Source organism: Pavona decussata, unplaced genomic scaffold, assembly GCF_977016875.1.
Source record: "Pavona decussata unplaced genomic scaffold, jaPavDecu1.1 SCAFFOLD_254, whole genome shotgun sequence".
Taxonomy (NCBI): Eukaryota; Metazoa; Cnidaria; class Anthozoa; order Scleractinia; family Agariciidae; genus Pavona; species Pavona decussata.
In genome coordinates, this window is record NW_028145657.1 from 4,287,484 (window position 1) to 4,311,306 (window position 23,823).

The 23,823-nt window shown below is 38.6% G+C and overlaps 1 protein-coding gene across 1 annotated transcript; it reads left to right on the top strand.

Moving 5' to 3' along the window:
- Nucleotides 1–326: 326 nt before the first annotated feature.
- On the top strand, nt 327–23,334 carry LOC146456695 (uncharacterized). The gene is made up of 14 exons (XM_085092650.1): nt 327–482; nt 3,500–3,572; nt 4,189–4,514; nt 5,193–5,334; nt 6,035–6,360; nt 7,449–7,593; nt 11,352–11,530; nt 11,865–12,008; nt 13,084–13,231; nt 19,483–19,811; nt 20,161–20,302; nt 21,267–21,592; nt 22,375–22,518; nt 23,200–23,334. Exons 1-14 carry the CDS (start codon nt 402–404, stop codon nt 23,206–23,208), a joined length of 2,514 nt encoding a protein of 837 aa, XP_084948776.1. The 5' UTR covers nt 327–401; the 3' UTR covers nt 23,209–23,334.
- The last annotated feature ends 489 nt before the right edge of the window (nt 23,335–23,823 follow it).

A 23,823-nucleotide genomic window follows, 5' to 3' on the forward strand; every position in this document is an offset into this window, starting at 1 on the left:
TTTTATTTGTAAACAAACCAAATTTTGAGAACCAAATCCCAAATTTTTGTTTTGTCATCATTGTAGATCAGGGGTAAGGGTACTCTAGTTTTAATCTCAAAAAAAGTTCGCCGAATCAGTGTTTCACAGATAAACGAAACAAAATTCCATTCTGTAACAGCATGTAACAACATTTTTGGTTAGCTACAGACCTGCCCCCCAGTGGGATGGTACACCCATCTAAATAACACCACCCCCTTCCCCCATCATTTGCACTAGGAAGTTTACTGCTGAGTAATAACTTCTGGAAATAGATTCTGTCGAGAATTTTCCAGTTTTCTGCCAGCATAATTAACCCAAAGCAATGTTCTCCTGGAAGGCCTCGTCATTCTATCGAGTCGCGTTGAAGAAAAGATTTTGGAATGGCTCGTTTCTTGATGATCATTTTCATCGTCGCATCGGTGATATTGCTTCCTCGTTATGAAGCCGCAATTTCTCTTAAGGTTGGTAACTGTAGTTATCTAAAATATTCACCTCGTGTAATCTTAAGTTTAGCTTCTACTTTTACAAAAGTAGACAAAATAATATTCCTTTCTTTTTTCGATGTTTGAAAGGGTACACTGAGCTGAATCGAACGTAATCAGTTTTCGCTTTGCTAAGCCTTGCCATTGTTTACTTCTAACCGCCGCTATAGAATTTTTTACGCCTTCGGTTCTTCACTCTATAACTTGCTCGCCTTTTACTTTTTTCTTGGTCGGTTATCGTACAATAAGTTTCCCAGCCAATGTTTCTCGTAGTAAACTGTAGAAAATCAGTTCTTCAAAAATTTATTGTTCAGTCAAAAAGTGTATCATATACAGATTGAGCGCGTCAATGATACACGCAATGTTCCAACAAAAGCGTAGATGAGTAAAACATGTACAAGCCATTATTCAACCGAAAATGTTTATCTAACGTGGACAAGTTGGGCAATATCTGCTAAAATATCAGTAACTGAATACTTTAATTTAATTTCACTTTTTATCGTGACCCTCGTTTTACGCATACAGAAAAACAATATAACATCACTTTCTATCTGGCAGAGTATGAAGTTGTGTAATCTTTTTTTATTCTGTTATCTCAAATATTCAAGATACGAAGCTGTCATTTGTTTGACTAATCATAAGTTTCCTTTTAATTGCAAACAAACCAAATTTTTGTTGTGTTACTATAGAACAAGAGAAATATTACACTAGTTTAAACCTCACAAAAGCTCGGCGAATCAGTGTTTCACAGATAAACGAAACAAATTTCCATTCTGTAACAACATGTACGAGAGTGTATTTTGGATATCTCGTCCTGTCCCCCAGTGGAATGGTACACCCATCTAAATAACACCACCCCCTCCCCCATCATTTGCACTAGGAAGTTAACTGCTGAGTAATAACTTCTGTCAATAGATTCTGTCGAGAATATTCCAGTTTTCTGCCAGCATAATTAGCCCAAAACAATGTTCTCTTCGAAGACCTTTGTCATTCTATTGAGTCTCGTTGAAGGAAAGATTTTGGAATGGCTCGTTTCTTGATGAACGTTTTCATCGTCGCATGGGTGATATTACTTTCCCGTTCTGAAGCCGAAATTTCTCGAAAGGTGGGCAACTATAGTTAGTAAAATATTCACGTAGTGTAATCCGACTTCAAGCTTCAGCTTTTACTAAGAACGCTAAAGATCGAGCATAACAAAGAAGTAAGCTGACATTTGCACTGATGAAGAAATGTTCTTTCACAGCAATGTGGCTATTTGTGATCCTTGAATGGTTAGATCTCCAATGCTACGCTAACTTATAACCAAGATGCTTTATTTCTGAGGCAATGGGTTTACAGAACAGATCCATTTAATCAGTTCCTTCCAATAATCCTACTGTTTCTTAAACCGCAAATCAGACCACGTGGCTGCTTATATTTCCCGTAACGTTTTTCCTCTTTATGTCGACAGTTGTTTGCCTTTTACACTGCTTATAGTATTATTAGAGCATTGTATTTTTGTAATCAGTGACAATTTCTTTGGTTCTCTACAAGATTACACAGTTTTCACCTAAATATTTTGTACTGCAGTACCACAAAGCAACATGAAATTGTATCTTTAACAGATTTTATTTTCGTTGTTCATGGTTTTGTACGCGCATTTGATTTGTTGGTCCCGCTGCTTAATTTTGCTAAATTTTGCTTCCAGCCCGAGGCAATGTGTAGAAACAAAAAGTTACATAATGTAATACTATAGAGGAGCGGCGGACAATAAGAAGTTATTTTGTTATAAAGGAGATTGGATTTTATATGGGCTTGAATGGTCTGAAAAAGAGGGCTTGATGAAATGTCCGAATATTGGTAAAACCATTTCAATTTTTTCCCTATTATCCTCCTCAGCAAAGTCTAACCCATTCCAGATCCTTAGTTGATAGTTTTTCAACTGTGAACAATACATCTGTAAACAAACTGAACGAGAAACTTCAAGATCTCTGGAACAATGGATTATAAATAATAATTATTTTCAAGACAGTTCAAGTTTCTCGTGAACAATGATTGAACTGTAAATAACTTGTTCGAGACATTTCAAGTTTCCTAAAACACTAGTCAGTATGTAATCAATTCGTACCAGAAAATTCAAGTTGCTCAAAATAATAGCCCATTCACTTCAAAGCAGTGCTCCCCTCTGGTTACCTGTGTCATTCGTTCGAGTTTCAGTTAAAGAAGGAATTTTACAGAGAGTTTCCAAAGAATGGTTCTTTATTTCATGAACATTTTCATCGTCGCATTGCTGATATCACTCTGCCATACCGAATATTCTTCTAAGAAGGTGCGGAGATATAATTTAATTCTCTTATCTTCACCCGAACCTGCTTTACGTTTTTCGGTTTGTTAAATGCATTCTATATATGCGGAATATTTGGAAGAAAATGCATCTTTAAAAAGTCAATAGAACTGGTAGTGACAGAAAGTACAACATCATACGTAAATCACTCTACGCTAAATTCTTAACTATTGTGATATTTTCTAGGTAAAAACTTTACGTTCCATTCTGAAATCTGATGAGATTAACTGAAAAAGATAGTATATTCATGTACATTTTTTTTTAAATAACCCCTTAGAATGGAATCGGAAAACGCCTCAGTTTGCGCACAAATTTTAATTTTCCTTAATTTTAGCTTACTCTGTTTTCAGTATCAAATCTTGTATACTTGCTTTTAGCTACAATACCATTCCTCTGGTTGTTTATAGCGACTGTGGAAGGTAATCTCGTGTTTGCTTTAGTCTTCATCTACCACTCTGTGTAATTGGTAAGCAAAATTCGCACCACTTTCTCAACCAATGAGATGCAAAACCACCTGATTGGCTGAAAATAGATTACTTCTGGCAATCATTGCCCAAATAACAATCTATCAGCTTTTATCCTAAAATTATCACGCGCACACTCCAAAGGGAAAAAAAGCAGGGTTTAACACAAACACGCACTTTAAGTTTTAATTTCATTTTCTCTCTCTCAGGCACCTGCCAACCACGAAGAAGACGATAAGCTATCACTCCACAAAAGAAGTATCTACACGAATCCGCTGTTAGGTAAGCCGCACCTTCTTCAACCAACTTAAGAAATACTGTATTATACTCTTGCAAGAGCTTGAAAAATTAGACAATGTGAATTGCAAAAGTGAAGGAAACCTTTCAAGCATACAAAAAATGAAACAAATGTGCGATGACTACGCAATGAAACTACTGCATTCTATTTTTGACATCAACCGTTGTTTTGAAATGCCAGCCAGTTCAACCAAGTTTTGTAAAACTAATTCTTGAACTTTCAAAAGAGTTGATTGGCAGGTACTTTTAGTAAATGAGCCAACGAAGTTCCATATTTATCTTTACTTTCTAAAAATAAAGAGAGCTAAATAAGTTGATACTTGAGTTTTAGCTTTCTTGGTTCCTGATGAAGACTCGCTTTGTCTGGCTTAAATTAGGTTTGGCCAGAATGTATTAAACATGCTTTCATCTGTTTCATCAATTTATGCAATTTCCTTGATTGATTGATTGATTACAATTGACTTTTACAGTTGATGACCTAGCAGAATGACAAGCAACTTAAATATTATCAGCTACGAACATCTTTACTTGTTACTGTCATTTTTTTTTCTCTTGAACAATAGCAATGTAAATAATCTGGGAAGTTTACATTATTTTGTAGTGTACCGCTGCTCTCTTCCTCTCGGATTGGAAAACGGTCACGTACCAGACGCCGCGTTTTCTGCCTCTTCCAGCTACGATGCAAAACATGCCCCAGCAAGAGCCAGGTTGAACATACACAAAGACAGTAAGGGAATAGGGTCTTGGGCTGCCAAAACTAACAACGGAAAACAATGGCTTCAAATCGACTTTGGGGAGTTGGTACGAGTGACAAAAGTAGCAACACAAGGCCGGCAAGACTACAGCCAATGGGTGACAAAATTCACTCTCTCTTTCAGTGTTGACGGAATGCACTGGGTCGAGTACAAGGAAAACAGTGTCACGTGGGTAAGTAAATACAATAATATCACCATTAATGGCAGCTGTAGCTGTAGGTCTAATGTTGCAGATATTGAAACTGCATGTTTTTCCAAGTTTCAAAAGCCTATCAAGAGGTACAGATGTTTTTTTTTTTTTTTTTTTTTTGTATTTAATCGATTGCATCTTTCATTAAAATGCTTACCATTGTTGAAAAGAAGACACTTACGTTTCATGGCAACAGCTGGTAGCTCTTAGCACGTATCTGAAGAAACGATCGTAAATAATAGACGTTACTATTTTTCCCAGTGGACATTTCTTTAATATAATGGACTAGCTTGTTTTAATACTCAAAACAGCGTCTTTGACATTATGGACATGAACGCTTCTTAATAAATTGCATTGCCGGCTTGTAGTTCTGTGACTGGTTACGCTGATCTAGACAGGAGTCTACAGACGTCATGTGAGGAATTATGTAACTGTATGATTAGTCTGACAAATTTTGGCTACCAAATTTAAAACCGCTTTCTAGCAAGAATTAAAAGACTATTTAAAAATATGATTTTTTTAAGTAAAGGGTGAAATTGCAAAGGAAAGTTTCAAAAGAGCTTACAGTGATAGAAAGCAAACAAACTGGTGTAACATAGAATGATTTGTTGTTGCACGTTTTCTGTAGAATGCTAATTTTAGCCATTGTTTTATAAAAAGGTTTTTTCAGGCAATAGGGACACACATACAGTCGTGGAACACCTGCTTGTGAAATCTTTCAATGCTCGGTTCATTCGCTTCCACCCAAAGTCGTCGCATAACCATATTTCTATGAGAGCAGAGGTGTATGGCTGTAGAAATGGTACGTTGGTAAAACCTAAAGGAAATGACTTGACATCCACAATAAAAATCAGTGACAGCATTAGATGGGACTCATGCATCTGTAACTTACTGATAACTGAGAGGGTCTTCTTGACCAATGAGATAATTCATATGAATAACCTTATAAACAACTTTAGAGAATAAAAATTACGCAATTTGTTTAGGTCCATATCCACCTTAAACGCGCTTGACATATGGAATAATGGAATGCAATTTTCTCCTAAATGGTCTTTACCAATACAATCTAACACCAATTCAAGCTTCACACGTTTTGCAGTAATGCACGTCTATGTGAATAAAACATTAATTTACTAATGCAAAGTTTAGTTGCATACTGAAACACAGAGGGACTTTGTATTGAAGGTTTAGGGATGTCTGTGCAGCCCAAATAAACCAAAATTAAGTTGATAATGGTGCCAAAAGAATTTAGGTTGTACCTAATGAATTTAGTTTCAGTTTTGTACCAATTCAGTTAACCACCAAGCCAGGCTTCCGGGTATCACTTGAATGGGCCTCTCATTCCGCGTGTAGGCTAAATATGTGTCAGCTGCAGGCCCATGTTTTTACTCAGATTACAGTGACCATGGTAATGATTTCTAACAGACGGCTCTGTGCTAATTATCAGCAATACCTGGACCAGGGACTCATGCAATTTCCCAACATTTCTTGTTGTTTTGCAGTTCACAGGTGCTCCGTCTCACTCGGTTTGGAAGACAAACGGATTCCTGATAGTTCATTCACAGCTTCAGGAAGTTATAACAATAACCACAGGCCTTCGCTGGCAAGACTTAACCTTTTGAGCGATGGCAAACACATGGGCGCTTGGTGTCCAAAACGTAAAAGCACAAATCAGTGGCTCCAAATAGACTTGGGAGAAATTACTGCTGTGACAAAAGTGGCAACTCAAGGGCGGTACAACAGCGAGGACAGAGTTAAGACGTACAAAATGTCATACAGTGTGGATGGAATACACTGGACTTGGTACAAACAACGTGCTGTAGACAAGGTAAAATAAACTGTTCACACTGGATTGTTTTGTCGCTCTGTGACTCAAGGGAGAAAGCTCAGAGTCCATAGATGGTCTTTAACTCCGAACATCACATGACACCTTAGATTAATTTAATCAAAACTTGAACACTTGCGGTTTATAAGCTGGGCTATTGGTTTGACGTTTGCACATACACACAAAATAAACTCAATGAAGAATTCAACAATGGGTCCAATAATCCTCGTTCAAGACTTCTTACAATGTTTCTTAAAGGATCCAGATTGTTAGTTACAAATGTAAAGGCTTTATTATTTTGGCACTTGGATGATGCGTATGTATGCAGCGCTGCAAACGGAGGTGGTACTATTAAAATCTCAAGGTGAAGGAAACGACACGTCCTTAATCTCTTAACAGACCTACTGTGACCTTGATGATTTTTTATTCTCATCTACAGATAACAATAAAAACAATGCAAAACACAAACTTAGAGAAAATTAAACGAGGCAATAAAATGGAAGCGAAGTTGGGCCTCAGAAACTTATAGTAAATAATGTTTTCATGGAATAAAAGGCGGAAGTCCTTTTAAGAGTAACAGAAACTATGGTAGTAGTTAATTTGAAAATAAACGGCTAATTGTACTTTTAAGGGACTGGGCATTAGAAAAATGGCCGTGTATTTTCAAAAGGAAAGGAATCTCTGAAAGGCCCAAGCACAGAATGAAGTGCCTAATACTTGAACAGTTTAAAAACTACGGGCATCCTCCAGAAGGTAGTTGATCAAATGTTTTCATGAATTTTGTTGCAAACATCTTACGTTTCCGAAGTTTTGTGATGTTAGGGCTAAATCTTCAGAAGGCAGGCCATCCCCTTACTTTTTCGAGTAAATAACGTAAGCCATGCGTTAATTTTCTTGAGCTAAATATTTAACGTTAAGGAAGACTATCACGCGATTAACAAGGTTGTCCAACAAAAGTAACTTTCCAAGGATACGGATAAGGAAATATGGAGGGACAAAGACTAATAATAGTGGACGTTCTCTTAACTACACGTTTAAATCACACAACTAAGAATATCGGTGTCAAGATTCCTTTCCTTTTTCTTTCTCAGATCTTTGCTGGAAACACTGATAGAAACACGGTCATTACGCACTCATTAAAGCCTCACATTGAAGCTCGTTATGTCCGTTTTCATCCCGTGACTCACAATCATAACATCCCTTGTTTGAGAGCTGAAGTGTATGGCTGTCGAAATGGTAAGTTATTCATTTGTTATTCGAGCCATGTTAAGTGTAGCGTCACTAACTTGCATTGGTTATGACGCCGATCGGATAAATATATAAAAAGCTTAAAAATTTCATCAACAAAAGGAGTAGAGTAGAGGAAGGGGAGGGTATTATAAAGCCGACCTTAGAATTGCTGTGACTTCGAATGGGCAAAGATTAGTTGTACTTTAATCTTAAATTTCGAGTTGAATCTCTCTCACTCAAACTCCAGTTTATTGCAATTTCTACCAACACGCCCATTCTTTAATTTTCCAAAGGCATTTGACAGCCTGCTGTAAAATACTTTTGACACTTCAATGAATAACAAAAATCTTTATTGAGGGTGCCAACTTCACTAAAACTAGTGATTTAAAGAAGGGTCCTCTAAGACTAAAACCATTAACAAAAATAATAATTTACTTGATACAAATGTTTAAAAAAGTAGAAACACATCAACAAGGAAAAAGTTAAACTTGTAATGCTTACAACGAATACCTTTAGTGAGCGATCCTTTTCATTATTTCCCACCATCAAAACTAGTTAGCATGCATGTGCAGCCAACAGATGAACATTCCAGACTTCCTACCTCACGATACTGCATTTCCATGCACGAGAGTACAACTGGAGCTATCAATGTGTTAGATGTTTTCAGTGACGAAAAAGAAAACAGAAAGTAGAAAGTAGTAAATTTTCTGCATCCGATATTCGAACGAATGCGACGCAGACTGCATCAATATATCTATCTGTCATGGATTTTTGTATTTATTCAGCACGAATAACTCAGTGATAACTCCACAAAGTTTAAGGTAGCTGTTGTTGTTGATCCAGTTTGAAAAAGTATTTATTCATCCTTGGAGCTTAGACCGACTGTAGTTTGAGTTAAAAAAAAAACAAACCTTTATGAAACGGTAAATCGAACGAAGAACTTCTAAGGAAATCGGCTCGATACTTCAAAAAGTGGAAATCCGAGAGTTCAGTGCCAGGAAATTATGCTTCGAGGACAAACTACAAACTAGACGCGCACTTTCTCGGAAATGTTCGAGCGCTTCTGGAAATCAATAGAATATTACAGGTGTTTTATTGAGAGTTTGGACCAAAGTAATATTCCAATTGACCGATTCCTCGCATGTTCCCAACAGATTCGCGGGCCCTGAATGAATTCGCTTACCTGTTGCGGGCCTCAAAGCGACAACCTTACGCGTTCACTTTTCAGGCGTAAACAAAGGCTTGTCTGAATAAATTTTTTCATTTGTGAAAGCTTATACAGCTTATATTCTGTTTTTCTCTGTATTTTTATCCACGTTTATAAGCTAATGTAAGCAATCTTACGCAAATAAACAGAGAAGTCCTAGCGATCTGATCAAATTCGCCCATGTAACGCGAGAATCAAATTTCAGCGCAATCGTTCAAGTTTCTTGGGGGGGACAAATCTTACATTCGCAACTTGTGTATTCTAATCGATAATTAGAAAAACTAACCATTCCAGACCAAAGGAGTGTTGTCTTTTATAGCAGCGATTTACACCAACACTCCCCCGAATTCCTGTCGCCGTCCGTCAGAACAAATTGCCTGCTACTACGACAAAAATTTTTGTTTTTCTGTTTGGCTTTTCTCAACGTTAATTAAGTCAACATGTCCACAATAATACAAGTCGGGAAATGGCCAGCCAAGACCGCTAAAAATCTGTCCACCATTGCTAGGTTCGCAATAGAGAAGCCTGCGATTACTTTATAAGCGGTCTTCAGGCAAGAGTTGGCCCGTGACATCATATGCGCATCAGTTCATGGAGTTTGACAGAGTGAGTAAATCAACAAAGAACTGAAATTAAGATATTGTTACTGTCGTTTCGGAACAGAGAAAATTAGCCACGTTGGTTCAATCTCGTACCGAGAGTTTTGAGCGTTGCGCGTATGACGTCACACCCCAGGCGTTTCAGCAAATCCCCCTCCCCTTCCCCGATAACGCTGGCCACGCAGGCTATTTCAGCTAGACCCAAACCTTTTCCTCGCTCCCGGCTATTTTGCGAATGGAGTAATGGTGGACGGTGAAAACCGAAGCTCCCAAATTTTCTGTATGGCTAAATTCCGTTTATAACGACCAAATTTCATATCCTCTCAGCATCCACGAATTGCTCATAGGAGCCTTTGGTTGATTATAAAATAGTATTTGACATCAGGGATAAAATATTTAAGTTTCCTAGTACTTTTACAGAAATTCTGAGTGGTTTTTTTTTTTACACCTCTAAAATTTAAAGTGAGAATGCTATTTCGAAAAACCCGCCATGACTAGAAAACGTAGGAAAGTAAGTTGGCAAACACTTGATGAACAAGCAACTCGGGCGTCATGAAAAAAATTATGAGGCGTTGAAAATTGTTCGTGTGAACTTGTTTTTAAAGTTTAAATTAAATTTTTTTAGAACGTTTTAAGACGACGAATTTTATTTCGTATGAGAAAATTTAGCGGTATGTTTCCTCGTGTCTAAAAGTATGAATTACTGACACTAAGGAAAACGTAACTTAATATAGTCAATATAACTTGTCAAACCCCGATATCTTAATACGAAAATTTTGTTCACTCTTTCACGATAAAACAAAAATTTGAATAAATAAAATTACCATAGCAGTACGCAACTTAAGTAGCTGCGAAAAAAATCAGGCTTGAACGGCATTCGAACCTATTACCTCTACGGTACCAGCTAGTGCAGTACTCTACCAACTGAGCTGGGAGCAGCATGGTCATTTTGGGAATTCGTAATATGCCCGTCCAGGGCCGTTTACCGTTTGACAACAAAAACCGGAATTTTCGGTTGGAAGTTCAAACGGTTCTGTTCAGGCCATTCCACTGGAACGTTTCCGAAAAATATGGAAATGCTCAGATGTATTCCTCTTTTCCCATTCCAAACGAAATGACCAGAAAATTCTGTACCATTCGTCAAAATCATGGTCAGCCCGGTCCGTTTTCGCACGCTTTTCAGTTGTAATTCAAGATGGCGACTACGGCATGCCGATGCACTCTTTATGACCCTTTGTGAAGCAATATTTTTCCCAACTACTGAGTATAAGTGCAGTACTGAGTATAATCAATTTTAACTATTCTTAATTTTCAGGGGCCAAACTCTTGGAGGTGTAGAATTGTAGCGGAATCGTGCTCACCAACTGTGCCGCTATTTTGTTTCATTATTTTTCGTGAGCCGCAGGGGACTCGGGCCAGCCAAACCGCTTAAACTGGAAAAACCGTACCATATGAAGCGTTCTATTCCAACCGAATTTTTTGTGCAAATGGTAAACGCGCCAGGCGAAGTGATAGAAGTGGAATATATGAAATACATATATTTAAACTGCCAGTGGAAAAATGGATAAGTGAATGACCATCGAAGTTATGTACGATCGCGAAAAGAAAATTGTCAGCAAGTAAACTTGCTCAACTGTAACCAGCCTTTTCAGTAGTATTTGTTATCGGGGCAGGGGTGAGGTGGGCTGGGACTGGATTCGCTTGGCCCGCTGAGTTATTTGACTCTTGCTAGTTGCTACGGGTCTGGATTCTAATTAAACAGTAATTTCAAAATGTTTATTCTTTTTTTGCTCACGCTAAAGTTGTCAATCTTCCCAAATTTTAAACCAAAAAAAGGATAGGTTCTTTGTATTTCATGGGTGATTTTGTTATCTAAGTTACTTATTTGTTTATTGGTCTATTTATTTATTTATTTGTTTATTTATTTATTTATTTATTCATTCATTCATTCATTTCAGTAAAGAATTGCCTAATGCCCATAGGGGTTGAGGACGGTAGAATTCCTGATGAAGCATTTACAGCGTCAAGTTATCACAGTGCCAGTAACCTCCCAAGCCGAGCGAGACTCAACTTGCTTCCAAATGGCGGGAAATATTGCTGGTCCGCTCGCCATAATAACGTCAACCAATGGCTTCAGGTTTGAAATTACTTCTCAGGTTGCCGAGTAGGTTTATTTTCTCCAAAACGCATTCTCTCTTATACCTAGCAAGGGTTTCTTACCCAATGATCACGACTCTGTTTCTCCATTTGCCATACTTGCAGACCTTCAAACATATCAAAAGTGCTGGAATACAATCAGATTACTTATTTGCAAAGCTCCGTTTTTCAGTTAATCAATGCAGGTGATTTGTAGTCCCCGGCCCTGAACAGAATTAGTTATTAAATTTACCTGATTTCTTTTCTTCAACAAAACCTCCAGATGCACTAAATAATTTTTTTGAAATTTGCCACTTCTCAAATTGTAATTCCAGGTTAAATTCGGGCGCATGTTCAATATAAGAGGCGTGACTACTCAGGGGCGTCATGACAGTAATCAGTGGGTAACAAGCTTCTCGTTGGCTTACACTGCTGACGACTTCAACTGGGTTTACATCCGGGAAAACAGCCAAGTCAAGGTATTGACAGAATTTTTAAAAGAGAGGTTGTCTAGTCTGTGAATCTTAACTCTTTGAGATCATTAACGATTACCTGTGAAGAAGGAAAATTTAATGTTGGGTAAGTTAAAAAGAGATATCTAAACCGCTGATTAGGTGACTGTATGACTGATTAAATGACCGACTGCCGGAATGACTGACTGATTGACTGACCGACGAACTGACTGACTGACTGACTGACTGACTGACTGACTGACTGATTGACTGACTGACTGACTGACTGACTGACTGACTGACTAAATGACCGACTGGCTGGCTGACTGACTGACTGACTGACGGACGGACGGACTGACTGACTGACTGACTGACTGACTGACTGACTGACTGACTGACTGACTGACAGACTGATTGACTGACTGACTGACTGACTGACTGACTGACTGACTGACTAAATGACCGACTGGCTGGCTGACGACTAACTGACTGACTGATTGACTGATTGACTGACTGACTGACTGACTGGCTGACTGACTGATTGACTGACTGACTAACTGACTGACTGACTGACTGACTGACTGACTGATTGACTGACTGACTGACTGACTGACTGACTGACTGACTGATTGACTGACTGACTGACTGACTGACTGACTGACTGACAGACTGACTGGCTAACTGACTAGTGACTGACTGACTGACTGACGGACTGACTTATTGGCTGACTGACTGACTGACTGATTGACTGACTGACTGACTGACTGACTGACTGACTGACCGACCGACTGACTGACTGACTGATTGACTGACTGACTGACTGACTGACTGACTGACTGACTGACTGACTGACTGACTGACTGACTAGTGACTGAGCGAGTGACTGACTGACAGACTAGTTTACTAAACTACTGACTACCTGCTCAGCAAACAAGGCAACCAACCCACAGGCCAAAAAAAATGATCGTGACAGTCAGACTGAACGGCTATATTGATCTTGTGACTGACTGTGAAGGACTGTCTCAATGAATGTGTGAACGAACGATGATTCGATGATTCACCAGTTTTTAATTATTCATTTATTCGTCAATCTTAACCGCAGACGTTCCTTGGCAACAGTGACAAAACAACAGTTGTCAAACATTTCTTTAGTCCTGACGCAAGGATTTTTGCCCGGAGTATTCGCTTCCATCCTAAAGGTTGGAATCGTCACGTGTCAATGAGGGTGGAGATATATGGTTGTGAAGACGGTAAGCATGCTACTGTTACCATTTTATTCTAGAAAAAGACATCTAATTTCCAACCCTTTAGTTTCGAGTTAATTTGTGGATAGAATGGCTAATGAACTAATGAAAGTAGTGTGTAAGGTTATGATTAAACACCTTAGAACAGCGAAACACTTTCTTTCAGAGGATATTTTTGTCGTCTTTTACTTAAATTTGATGAAAAAGCCGTGTTGTATGCACAGTTAAGTCCCTTTCCAATCTGGACGTTACCTGTATGAGATATTTTCATTAAAAACATGAAATGAACGTTAGTACTTACGGTACAAACTTAAGAAACAATTTTAACTAGCTCCTGGAAGACCCACAACATGCCATATAAGAAGTGACAGACAAACCACATTTACAAATTAAAGGTGCATTATCCCCCTTCACTGTTGCTAACGCTTGAGTCAGTCCTGAACGTAGTATAAAAGGTGGGCATTTTTTGAAGTTTATCAGAATTGCAATCTGTCAATACCACCCGATTCCAACATTGGCAGGAAGCATAAGTACATGAAATAAGCTACGACTACAGTAGCATCCAGTGTGATTCAACCTTTGCTATTTTGAGTTCCAAAGCTTGACGGAGGCACGTTCCGTCATACCTTCAACAGCATTAAAGCTATGCCAATGAAACCTGTAGCGTAAATAGTTTTTCCAGACCTGTCTTCTTTGGCTTCCGCAAAATGAGAGGATGATATTGGCTTATTCTATTTTGCGAAACGAAACGAAACGAAATGAAACGAAATATGCTGCAGTGCGTGACAATCGGCATGAATGTTTTAATAACTTGAGTTCGAGACAAAATGGCTGCCTTTGCAAGCTTATTTGATGACAATTAACGCCATTTCGCAAAGTAGTAATTTTACAATATTACTAATTTGCGAAACGGCTTCTAAATTACCTTTTAAACCCAAGTTAACCATCTCTGCGCTTAAAATATCAATCTAAGTTGTCTGTTGGGCATTTTACATTTCTCTTTTCGCTCTAAAACCTTGTCCTGGCGATAAAGAAGCTCGTTTCGCAAAATAGTAATTTTGCTAAAAATTACTATTTTGCGAAACGGCTTCTAAATTACCTTTTAAACCCAAGTTAACCATCTACGCGCTTAAAATATCAACCTAAGTTGTCTGTTATACATTTTACATTTCTCTTTTCGCTCTTAAACCTTGTCCTGGCGATAAAGAAGCTCATTTCGCAAAATAGTAATTTTTAGCAAAATTACCATTTTGGTAATTATCCCCCCGGCTTCTAAACCCAAATGGCTTTTAAACTCAAGTTAATCTAAACGGCTTTTAAACCCAATTTAACCATCTATGCGCTTAAAATATCAACCTAAGTTGTCTGTTATGCATTTTAATTACGCCAGTTTAAAATCTTGTGCAATATTTATGTTTTAGAGGTAATGTAGTGAATGCATATTTAGTAAATAAATTTATAGGAAATAAAGGTCAATTTTTTAGAGATATTAACGATAACGGACACGAGCTTATAGGATGGGAACCCGGCACAAAATGCATACTAACAATTAACAATTATCATAATATATTTTACTGCAAAAGGAACTTCTTCGTCTTCAAGATGCCGAGATTAATGGCAAAACAGACTATTGATATTTTAGAAGGTAATTTGAAGCCGTTTCGCAAAATACTTAATTTTGCCAAAAATTACTATTTTGCGAAATGAGCTTCTTTATCGCCAGGACAAAGTTTAAGGGCGAAAAGAGAAATGGAAAATGTAAATATGACAACTTAGGTTGATATTTTAAGTGCATAGATAGTTAACCTGCTAGAAGCCGTTTCGCAAAATGGTAATTTTGCTAAAAATTACTATTTTGCGAAATGAGCTTCTTTATCGCCAGGACAAGGTTTAAGAGCGAAAAGAGAAATGAAAAATGCATAACAGACAACTTAGGTTGATATTTTAAGCGCATAGATGGTTAACTTGGGTTTAAAAGGTAATTTAGAAGCCGTTTCGTAAAATAGTAGTTTTTAACAAAATCACTATTTTGCGAAACGAGCTTCTTTATTGCCAGGACAAAGTTTGAGAGCGAAAAGAGAAATGTAAAATGCCCAACAGACAACTTAGGTTGATATTTTAAGCGCAGAGATGGTTAATTTGGGTTTAAAAGGTAATTTAGAAGCCGTTTCGCAAAATAGTAATATTGTAAAATTACTACTTTGCGAAATGGCGCTAATTGTCATCAAATAAGCTTGCAAAGGCAGCTATTTTGTCTTGAAATCACGTTAATAAGACATTCATGCCGATTTTCACCTATTGCAACATATTTCGTTTCATTTCGTTCCGTTTCGTTTCGTTTCGTTTTGCAAAGTAGAATAAGCCGATGATATTATATGACGTGGGAATTACGTTATTTAGTTTTTACTGCTGCCATCTTCAATAGGGTTTGAAATTCCGAGCGCTATCGAAACGGGGTGACCAATGAAGCATCTTGTCTTGAACAGATAAGAGAATTCTGTTTCACAGATGCTTAAATGAAGCTTTTTCTCTTAAATTGTGTGTGAAAATCAGAGTGTTTTCTTAAAGGGGAACAGCGGGGTAATAATGAAGTTATTTTGGATGTTTGGCCTTGGAACCATGTTTCAATTTTTGATAATTTTATTTACGAACAGTTTCTTACAGCTCAGATAATTAACCTGAAAGACGACCAAAAAATGCAAATAGAGCGCCGCCATCTTGAAAATAGATTGCATGCTCAGAGGTTGGTCAGCGTACCATTTTGTGACGTCAGATCGTCAAACGTAATTCGATATTTGCGCGTCTTCCAGTTGTGTACAGTATTTTCCATCCGAAAGATTTACAGTTTATCGTTCCAAAATCGCTGCTGTAATGTCTGTTTCTGGGTCGGACTCTGATAATTTCGACGAGGAACAATACGGTTGAAGCTTTTCCATAAAGCCTTACCAATATGAACCGGGAGTGAACTCGGAAGATGCGAACAACAACCTTGAAGTCGGTTCAGGCGATGAGTCGATGGGAAGCGACCCTTGACTGCAAAATTCATACTGGTATGTAGTGTGTAGGCTCTTGGTTTATTGTAATATCTCCACAGTTATTGACTTTCAGATTCAGGACAGAAATAAACTTGTATTAACACAACTGTGGCATTCAATCATCTTTGTCTACGCATTTTCTTTTCTGAGCGTCCGGTCCAAATTCAGTTCGACCTCACAAAATAGCAAACACGCGGAATAAATTTGTTTATAATCTGTTTATGGGGAAATTCATTCGCGAGGCTTTACAAGCTTCTCTAGCCGCTTGGATGTTCTATCGATTTCACCGCTTTACAGGCCAGTGTAGTTCTGTTTATTTTAAAACTTCCACCAGCACAAAGGAAAATATAAATTTATAAGTCTCTAGCATACGATCAGGATTTTCTTACTCGGACAGGACATCAATTCGGACTTTGCTGCTATGAAATGCTTAAGAAATAGAAGTAGACCTGTTTTGCAATAGTTGCTACGTTTAGTTGTCATTTGAATTCAATGTTATTACGTTTCTCTGCTATTCAATATAAATCGCTCGTATGTTGTTTACAGAAGTTATGTAGTGAACATGATATTTTATAGCTTATGTGGTGTGCATGTGAGAATTGCCAGATAATGGGAAGAGTGGAGGCTTGCAAATGTTGCCAATAAATGGAGCAAGTAAAAAGTAAACTTTCTGAGGCTGTTACTTGTGGTGAATGCAATGAAGAACTCACATGCATTACCCAGCACCCTGGGTTTCGTCCAGGTTCTACAGACAGCGTGGTTTCAGTATAAACAGCAATATAAAGATCCTTATGAAGGGCCGGAACACAAACTTTTCAGACACATTGCTTACAGGCAGTTGGCCACATGGTGCTGGCGAATTTTAGGAAAAGAAATTAGGGTTGTCCTGCCATCCTGTGCGGTTATGTGTATTAGGAGCTTTTATCCTCCACCTGGGCCATAGGAAGAGTTTGCATTTGAAGGCTTCCGTTATGCAGATGAATGATCAAACACCGAAAGGTTTTGAAACTGAAATATATTAGTACATGTTCAGTTAGTTTGATATAAAAAGATTTGGTGCTAATTTTCATGTTGCTATGGTAGGAGACTGTTTTGTCTAAAATTAATCCAAACCATAACAGTGATCTGGTGATCAATATGTAGATTCTCCAAATTATTCTCCATTTGAAATTGACAGCAGTTTACAAGATAAACAACTTGTGCTAGACGGTTGCTCCTAGAGGAGTCGTTTTTGTTTGGTTTACCCCTAGAGTGCAATGTTGAACGCCAGGGAGGACGATCACCCTACAGGATTTTTCCTGCTGAATGCATGCAATGCAGGGTGGCTTCTCGAGGGCTTCCATTTCTGTAGTTGCATTATCACAGGAACAGTGTTGGTGTTTGATTATTTATGAACGGTGTTGTTGAATTGCATCTGCCTTTGCTGGTGCTGGCTTTGAGGCAATGTTCTTAGGTAACTGAACAGGCACTGGGTGGGCAACTGCACCCCTTTCTCCACACGCTTGATAACTTGTGAAAGCAAACCTGTCAAAAGACTACACGATTTTGGCTCACTGATTGGCTTTACAACCCACCGCTTGTTTGCTTTCGGAAAGCAAAGTTTGTAGCGCGCCTCACCCGCATGTTCACCTGACTGAACTAGTGCTTGATTGCACCCAGTATTTGCATTGTTGTCAAGAGCAAAAAGCTGAGTCCTGGCACCCATTCCCCTGTGTGAATAATACTCCCGTTAAGAGCAGTACTTGAGCATCATTGAGTGGTACACCTCAAGTTTGCCCGTGTGACAGAAGTTAGTTAGCTTTGCTAGATCCTTGAGAAGTTTGGTTTTCAAAACCACCTCCTCTAATGCTAAGTGAAATTATAGGATCGACATTAAAAATGCAATGTTATTTCGTTACGAACGAGAGTAAACTACAATCGTAATCAGTTAAATACTCAATATTTTATTTTAGTTAATGTCAGTAATAGCTTCAAGGAATAAGTACACTTAGACTAGAGAATGATTACAACGTCAGTAATGTTTTCTCTTGGCAAACGCGACAAGCGGTTGCAATGAGCGACGGCTGTATTCGCAGACTACGATTTGCCCTGAGGTCGTACGATTATTATGTAAACAAATAAATATTATATCGGACTGATTCCCGCGCGCGATGGAAAAGTCCGCCTGTAAATCGGAATTGTAAATACTATCTAAATTCGACAGGTATATAAAGTGAAATCAAAGTAAATTATAGCAAAAACTGAAAGATTAAAGCGCTCACTTCTTGGTGGCGTTCACGTTCAAGGAGACGTCAACTCGTTAACCGTGGCTTCTTCGTTTGCGGGCCATAAGAAAACCGGGACGGTATAGCATCGTCCGTCAAGTCTACCTTTGGCTTTCCCCCCCATTAACTGTTATCGGAGGTCGGTAACTAAACAGCTCGGCTCGAAATGGTCGCTGCAAACAAAGCTGTGTTCGAGGGGAGGCATATTTTCCGCCTTATTCGTTCCAGCCATGCATTCGTACGGTGGTCCAGTGGGATACTGTGGTAAGTGACCTTGCCTCCGGCCTTCTTTGTCTTCTCTGAATGATTCTTACAACCAGGTACACAACAGCTCACCATCTTAGTTGAAATCGATTCGCTTGTCAAAGGGCGAAATTCGAAATAGCGAGAGCAAAACGATTTTTTAGACAGTTCTAGCTGCGTGTTTATAGATTTTCATAAACCCGCGAAAATGCTTTGACGATTCTACGTCATAACTTACTGCTGACCACTGTAACGCGGCTCATTTTTCTCCAAGATGGCGGCGTTCCACTCGCATTTTTTGGTCGTCTTTCAGGTAAAATATCTGAGCTGTAAGAAACTATTAGTAAATAAAATTATCAAAAATTGAAACATGGTTCCAAGGCCAAACATACAAAATAAATTCATTTTTACCCCGGAGTTCCCCTTTAAGCTAGGCCAGGGTTAACAGAGTCCAGCCGCACCTCCCTTGCAAAGATTTGGTCCAGCAGTCGCTAACCGAGAACGTCAGCTCTGTCAGCGTTTCATTGCCAGGATGTTTAGGATGGCAGTTAAGTTGAAAAGTAAAACCTTTCATAAAGTTCGTTATATTTCTTGGTAATACACGCAATTGTGATACCATTGCCTCTACAGGCAATCAAGATTTATTTTCAGATGTCAAAGGAAAACAAACGGAAAACTTCTTTTTAACTTTTTTTTATCATCCTTTGACCGGTAGCTCGGAGTTGTTTTCTTCCTCTGGGAATGGAAAGTGGCCATCTTCCTGACAGCGCATTATCAGCTTCGACTACCCACAGCGCCGGTTGCATTCCTCAGTTTTCCCGCCTTAACAAAATCCCCAGTAAAGGTAAGGCCGGGGCCTGGTGCGCACGCAGTAACGACGGAAACCAGTGGCTGCAGGTATACTTTGGGCGGGAAACAACAGTGACCAAAGTGGCGTCTCAGGGGAGGTATGACGCGAACCAGTGGGTGATGAGCTACAGTTTGTCTTACAGCGTGGATGGAACTCACTGGGCCTGGTACAGACTTTCTAATGGAAATATCAAGGTATTTGAAACTACCAACTTGATGCGGATCTTTACCGCTAAAACTCAATTACATTTTTGCTTTCCCTTGTACATGCATTATGCATTTTAAATAACAATTTTTTCAATCACATTAACCCTGATGACTCTAGAATGGCTTATTTTATGTACTAACTGATAAAATGGTCATTTGAAAATGGCCATTAAGATGCGTTCCGTTATGTGATTGTCATAATGGTTTCAATCCATTCAGACGGATGGAGTGAAATAATTGTATTCACTGCATGTTGTGGCTTTTAGTTTCCACATGCCAATAAATTATTTTGAGCCTTTCATCAAACCTGTAAATCTGCTTTATTATAATGTGCCAGGTTTTTGGAGGCAATATCGACCGCAACACCCCAGTTTTCCATTCCCTGCATTCGCCAATCCAAGCCCAATTCCTTCGTTTCCACCCCAAGACGTGGTCTGGTCACATCTCCATGAGGGCGGAGGTTTATGGCTGCCAGGAAGGTAAATAGACAGTAGCAGTGCATGGTTACTGAGTGTAGTTTTGAATTTTGCGACAGAAATGTGATGTTATGTTACCTGATGGCGGTATTTTTTCAGGCAGTAAAACAGCCATACTCGGAAGAAGGTAATCCTGTGTAGTTCTCCCAATAGTAATCAAACCTATGACCTTCCAATTACTAGTTCGAATGCTCTACCACTGAGCTATACTACAGAAGACAAACATCCTGAATAAATACTAAATAAATGTAAGTATATGAAACAAACAAACATACTACTAGGAAAACTATAGGTTCCATGGACTGAAAAAGTCAAGAACCTCTATCATTTTGGATTTTATTTACTAATATTGTTACAATGAACTTTCCAACATCAGCAGTTTTCAAAGATCCGTGACATTTTGAAACTGTCCGATATATATCGCAGACAATTTTTAAAGGTTTCGCGTGTGCTGTTTCAGTGAGAACCTTTATTTTCTGTTACCTGTCCTTGCATTATCGGTTATTGTAGTTGTAACATGTGAACATCTTCATACCATCATCATTATCATCGTCATCACCGTCATCATAAAAACACAATCGCAATTATAAGAGTCATAGTAAAAGTGATATTGACATAAAAGTATAAACATCATAGTGCTCGATGTAACTGTATGTCCCACGGGATGCCAACCATGGAGGTACGGTTAGAGAAGAAGGTTAATTGCTATAACTGGAAACCCTATAAACTGGAAGTTGAAAGCACCAACTTTAAACTTAATGTATTGAAGTTAAGACTAAACTGTGTGATCAATGTCACGGGATTTTGTCACCTATATTGGTGCAAACAGAGACCATATGCTTTTGCTCGGAAGCCTTTTAATCTACTTCACTAACTATCATTCGTTATGTCAAAGCCCAGCATAATTTTCTTTAAAGAAGCGTTTATATTATTCTTGTTTTGAAAAAAAGGGAACATATTTTTTTAGGATATCATTGCTCAATGTCCCTTGGAATGGAAGATGGCCGAATTCGGGATGCCGCCATGTCTGCCTCGACTATTTACAACGGTAACCACGCAGCTAGACTCGGCCGTTTGAACCTGGTACCTAGGTCAGGTAAAGCGGGAGCCTGGTACGCCAAAACGAGAAATAGCAACCAGTGGCTACAGATCGACCTCGGTCATCCCACAAGTGTAACTAAAGTAGCCACACAAGGAAGGCAGGATTCTTCAACTTGGGTCACCAGTTACTCGCTGTCTTACAGCCTGACCAGTTCCTACTGGGTTCAGTATACAGTGCGTGGCAAGAAGAAGGTAATGTCTGTCGATTAACTTAATTTCACTTCGAAGAAACCTGAATCACGGGCTTCTAGAAGTCCCTTTAATACAATCATATTTCCCATCTATCGATCGGTTTCTTCGTTATCTCGTACCCAGAGTGAGAAGATTCGTATACAAGATTAGGTTTCCTCGATGGAATAGAAGGGAAGTTAGGCAATAGAGAGATTAAGAATTACGTTTTCGGCAAACGGCAGATGACCACTCGCTGTTTTCAGTTTTTCAGTAAAATTGAGTAGTTTTGCGTTAGCATCAAAGGTCAGAATTATTTTGCACCATTCTCATCTGTGTACTAACGTTTTCAAGAAAACATAAACGCGAATCTCACGTTTGCCGTTTGGGTAAACGTGTTTGTACACCTCTCCAATGAAAAAGCAAATCCTGGCATGACGTCATATCAGTCATAGACTCGTACGTAGCCGGTCAAAGCAAATGTCAACAAAGCTTTTTTGTTTTCATGGCTAAGAAATGAGACAAAACAAATGTTAGAATTTCGAAGCCATCGAGAATGATTTATTCAAACGAGAGAATAATTCATTGAAAAACAGACAGTAAAATAAATGAAAATATACCGACTTTTCGCGCAAAGAATTGTTTGTTGCCCTCCGTAGGACTGGAAAAGAGTTCAAGTTGGACCGGGCGAACAGTTCACTTGTCTCACTTAATCGCATTTGATTCAAATTGCGTCAAGTGAGACAAGTGAACTGTTCGCCCGGTCCAAATTTAACTGCTATTCTCTATTTCACTTTTTTTTAAAGGTTTTCCGTGGCAACTTTGATCGAAACTCCATTGTTGTTCATCATATCTTTCCGCCATTCCACGCCCGCTTTGTCCGAATCCACCCTTTGAGTTGGTATTCCTGGATAAGCATGCGCGCTGAGCTGTATGGGTGTCCAATAAAGGTAAGATTAGAAAAAACTCAGTAATGCCTGCCTAATTAAATATAGAGCGGTTTCCAACTGAGTGTCGTAGAACCAAAACCAAAGTAATTACTCTGGCCAATCGCAACAGATCGATGTAAACAACACAACGAGCCAATCAGAATTCGAAGCAAATACTTGTAAATGACGCTAAGCGCGGGAAAACGCGTGCGGCCAAAAAAAGATTTGGTTTGGATTCCCATTGGTTGAGAAACTGGTGCGAGTTTTGTTAACCAATCACAGAGAAAGAGAAATAAATTAAAGATACACTTTTTTCGTAATTCATCCTGGCTCCTCCTTTTTAATTGCAAGTTCACTGAAAATGTACCGAATGAATCCGCTAATGGGCTCACGGCTTCAGCTTCTCGGAGGAGCAGTACTAACTGCTTTTTTCTTCAACACACGGAAATTGGAGACAGTCCCCGACGCCGAAAATCCTTGAACATGTTTGACTTGTATATTAATATTTACTAAGCTCAAGAAACTTTACCGATGCATTACTAGAGGTTCGTTATTTCAGGAAACCTAAGAGTTTTCAGCTCAATTTCTGCTAAATATACTCGAAAGGAAGAAAAGGGTAGCACGCTTTTATTTTAATATAATATCGCATTAAGCTGCGCCACTACGGAGAAGTTATTCAAGGCGTAATTGTCTCTTACGCAGGGTATCTGAAGAAGAGAAAAGCTTTCAGACGCCGCAGACAAGAGAAGCGGCGAGGAAACTTGAAGCGCATGGATCTTTTCTTTTTTGTCTTCAAGTTCGTAGAAAGTAGAATAAAAAGCTTTTCAAAAAGGAGAATGTTTGTTGTCTTTATTCATGAATTAACTTCCGGCCTTCCTATATTTCCTCAAGCACTGTTTGTTTTCCATGCATGGCAGAAGAACTGGCACAATCGTTGTTAACACTCTCCTCGCACCAGTGTGGCCTTGGTTGCATGGTGCGCATCACACAGTTCCATTCGCACATTAAAATTTAAAATAAACCAGTGTAAAAGGGAGTTTAGGAGGTGGGCCCTATGTGAAAAACTCCCCCTAAGAAAGAATACAAGCTAGAATAATTTACATTAAAATTAAGAACTACAATTGTATCAACTCAATTTGCATCACTTGAAACCTGTCGGAGGATTAAATGATTATGTACAAACAAGGAATTAGAAAAATTATAAAATACACAAATACGATTAAAGGGGTTTTATGGAATTGACTGAGGTTACCGGCTTCTACAACGTTTCAACTCGCGAACGATTCTAGCGAAAAAACAATATTTATAACAATTGCAATTTGAAGG

Bases quoted from the DNA above. Each gene is read 5' to 3' on its own strand.
- LOC146456695 (XM_085092650.1), top strand. From the start codon at position 402: ATGGCTCGTTTCTTGATGATCATTTTCATCGTCGCATCGGTGATATTG. The intron at 483-3,499 runs GTTGGTAACTGT...TCTCTCTCTCAG, and splicing joins AAGCCGCAATTTCTCTTAAG to GCACCTGCCAACCACGAAGA. The intron at 7,594-11,351 runs GTAAGTTATTCA...CATTCATTTCAG, and splicing joins AGTGTATGGCTGTCGAAATG to TAAAGAATTGCCTAATGCCC.